Source organism: Pelophylax lessonae (genome assembly GCF_965119305.1).
Source record: "Pelophylax lessonae genome assembly, chromosome: 6".
NCBI lineage: Eukaryota > Metazoa > Chordata > Amphibia > Anura > Ranidae > Pelophylax > Pelophylax lessonae.
Window position 1 is genome coordinate 315,808,213 of NC_138773.1, and position 4,125 is coordinate 315,812,337.

General features: G+C 38.1%; 1 protein-coding gene across 1 annotated transcript; it reads right to left on the reverse strand.

The window, feature by feature from the left end:
• Positions 1 to 2,548: 2,548 nt before the first annotated feature.
• On the reverse strand, positions 2,549 to 3,877 carry LOC309558757 (putative nuclease HARBI1; the record flags this gene model as incomplete). The annotated part of the gene is made up of 2 exons (XM_082261805.1): positions 2,549 to 3,355; positions 3,443 to 3,877. The coding sequence occupies 2 exons, from the start codon at positions 3,875 to 3,877 to the stop codon at positions 2,549 to 2,551; spliced, it is 1,242 nt and encodes a 413-aa protein (XP_082117931.1).
• Positions 3,878 to 4,125: the final 248 nt, after the last annotated feature.

Sequence of the window (4,125 nt, forward strand, 5' to 3'; positions counted from 1 at the left end):
ACTATTTTTAACATGGAAGTTGCACTGATGAGGAAACATTGACAGGCATTGTGAGCAATAACACATAACTCAGTTGTTTCTTGTTGCCATCCCCAATGGATCTGCACTGAAAATCAATGTGCTGATTATTCAGTGAAGACCCCCCCCCCCCACCTCACTATAACGGGCAATCTGCTCTCCTAAACAGGCATTTTGATAGAGTGAACTGACCAAATCAATGGCACTTAAGAATAAAGATGGCGATATTGCTTGATTAACACACAGGAGTTTATTTTGTGGAAAAAATTACAACAAAAATTCAAAAAAACACAGATGTAAACCAAAAAAAAAAAAATAATAGATTTGAAATTATAATTGGGTATAATGATATTCGTGTGGCCAAGATGGCTGTTGATGGTCAGGCTGCATGTATGGCCATTGACCACCATGTTGCATAGATCCATGACCAGTGTGTGGATTTGGGGGTGGATTGGGGTGTGGATTGTGCTTTTGTAATGGCCCTGATGGTGCAGTAGAATCGGTCATGCGGGTATTTTTCCTCAATTCCCCTCGAATGCCTCTATGCATGGTCTCCAGCATCAACTTTTCAGCATATTGCCGTTGTTCCTCCGACATTCTGCGGAGCTTGTTGGCTGTCAGAATCCCAAAAGCATCCGCTTCATCAGGCTTTTTCTCCAGAGCGGCAGTTGCCTTGTTAAGAAAAGTGGAGGTGTCATCCTCAATTCTCCTCCTCTTTTGAGGTCTAGCCACAGGTGGAATTTGAGTGCTCTCCGTTATGATGGGAGTTGGCTCATTTGTAATATCCTCTGCTGGCTCCTCTTCCTGTGTGTTTGTCTATTAAAATAAAAAGGATTTTTTTTTTTTTTTTTAAATGCAGTTCATATTCACATTAAAACCCAAGCATCAATGTTACCTGCAAACAGCATGCATGGATTATTTGTAGGAATAACAATTAAAGGCCAAAAATGTATTCATAAGGTACCTGTGTCTGGAGTATGTCCTCCCTGTCGTCAAACACCATTTCAGGAGACATGGGGTTATCACCAGATGCTGAGGTAGATGGTAGAGAAGGGGGGTTAGACAGGGTACAAATGGATGTTCTGGCATCCACCTGTTCCGTTAGGAATCTCAAACTCTCGAAATACCAGAGTCGAGGGACATATACATCATCAGTTCCTGCTCCAGATTTTTGTGTTTCATGGATTTTATTCAGTTCCCTTTTAAAAACTGTACGCAGGTTTGCAATTTTATTACGCACATAGTTAAGGTCTGCAGAGCTACTAATGGTTTGACATAGCTCCACAAGTTTGGTGAGTGCCTCATGTCTTTTATTTTTGTCTGAATAATCTTTAGATTTTATCCTCCATAAACATGGCATCTGCCTATACATTTCAATACATTTTGGTAGGAATTCTGGTAAGGTAAATTTGTCCGTCATGCTTCCTAAAAAAAAAAGAAAAAAAAGTTCAGCTATGTTGAATTTCTGCCTGATATAGAGGTATTGTCAAACTAATTTTAGCAAAAGTTTGTGTCTGCTGAATAAACACAAGTTATGTTGCAAACATACCGAACTTTCAAACAGCAAACAATGACATGACATTTGTTCATATTTTTTTGGTGAATAAAAAGTTCCTTTTAGCTCAAGCTAATTTACCTGTTTTAGGTGAGACAGGTCCAACAGCAATCCGATCGCGGGGTGACCAAACAATTGATAAAGATGTGTGACGTACAGGAACGTTCGTTGCGTCGCTCCTTAATTTATAGAGTAGGCATGCGTGCATCGGCCACGCCCCACTTCTCACACAACTGTTTCTAATTAGACGTATCTTACTTTAATCCGTCTTCCTGCAGCCTGTGTTCCCAAACGAAATGTCGGCTGGCTACCCCGTCATGCATTATTGCATCATGCCTGTCTCACCCCTCAAATAATTGTGTATATATATCTATTATTCAAGTTTTTTGGTGGGTTTGAAAATAGTTTCATTTGTCATATATATGTAGTTTACAAATGTACAAAAAGAGTTTGTATATATATATATATATTTATTTATATTTATATATATATATATATATATATCTACATACATACCAGTACATACAGTGTTTATCTATATCTATATATATATATATATATATATATATATAGATATATATAAACACACACACACACACACACACATACACCAGTATATATATATATATATATATATATATATATATATATATATATATATACTGTATATATACAAACTATATATATAGATATATATATATAAATACACACACATACATACACCCATGATAATTTCTCATGTTATTTGTAATCCTAAATTTAGGACACACTCATGAAGCTAATATGGCTATTACTGTATATGTTCTGTATATTTTATGTGTATATAATCTGACTAGATCGGATATTGTATAAACTAATATTTAAAAATAAAACGACACAGACATTTACTCCACACCCAAAAAAAAATTTATTCATGTATAATGTACAAAAAGATGGCTACTTGAAAAATCAGGAATAATAGTGACATTGTGGCCTTCACATGTCATCCTGCCAGGAAACTGCTCCTCTTCCAACAAAATACTCCATATAATCCAGGCGAGATTGACGTGCAGTTTGGGTCGGAAGTCGTGGATGTCCACTGTTTAGGGAGGTGAGTACTTCCATGTGTTCATGAAGGTCAGCATGAATACTGGTGCCTGGCATTGAAGACGAAGGATCTGTGTCTCTTTCAAATGGCAAAGATGTCATGTATCCCTGGGAATTTTGACGGAGGAAATTATGAAGGACACAACAACACAAAACAAGGGAATCTATTTTATATAAGGCTAAATTAATAGAGGTGAGGAAAATACGAAACCTATTTGCAAGGATGCCAAATGCGTTTTCAACAACCCTGCGTGCCCGGGACAAACGATAATTAAAGACCCTCTGGGGTTTGGTCAGATTGCGCATGGGAAAAGGTTTCAGAATATGCTGATTGAGGGAAAATGCATCATCTGCAACAAAAACAAAGTTAAGCCCCTCAAAGGTTTCAGTGCTGGATGGTAGGTTTAGTGTCCCTTGCAGCAAACGCTTATAGAACTCAGTTTGATTAAGGATGCTTCCATCAGAGTTACGGCCATTTTTACCTATATCAAGGTAGATGAATTCATAATTCGCATTCACTATGGCAAGCATAATTATGCTAAAAAAACCTTTGTAATTATAAAAAAAAGATCCAGAATTTGCAGGTGGAACAATTCGCACATGTTTCCCATCAATGGCTCCACCACAATTTGGGAAATTCCAATGCTCTTGAAACGCATTGGCTATTTCGTTCCACTCCTGTGCATTGGTGGGGAACTGTAAGAAAAAAAAAAAAACATTAACAAATAATATTAATAAAATACAGAAACAGAAAGCAGGATATGGAGGACACTGGCACTGTACCTTAAGATACTGCTGCTGTAAAGTGGCAATAATAGCCTTACAGGTCTCCGGGATTATTTGACCCAGTGCTTGGGGAGAGATACCCGTCGAATATTTGAGGTCCTGCAGACTTCTCCCTGTCGCCAAGTAGCGTAATGTTGCTATTAGCCGTTGTTCAGGGCTAATAGCTTCCCGCATTGGTGTATCCTTTTTTTGGATGAATGGTCTCACAAGTTGAAGTAATGTCTGGAAACACTCATCATTCATCCTGAGAAAGTTCCTATAATCATCAGGATTATTTTCTTTCAACTCTTTGAGAAGAGTCATGTGAGAATACTTTTCTCTGTCACGAAGCCATTGTTTGGACCATGTCCTCCTTTTTTGTTTCTTCTTTTGAAGCAACTTCCGTATAGCAACTATACCCAAGATGGCAATTGGAAGTGCCTGGTCCTCCATTATTAGGATATAGCTTCACACTAGCACTCGAACGAACGAATGAGCACGCCGAATGTTGGCTTGTAGAGCTCTACACGGAGGCGTATACCATACGATCGGAAATTGTCAGATGACGTTGCACGACGCAGGGGTCATACGTATATACATCACTTCCGATACGTAGCTACAAAAAATACACCTGGTCACTGAATCGTACGAAGAAAGTCGGATGGTTTGTACGCAGAGTTGCTTTCGATTTTTGTATCATG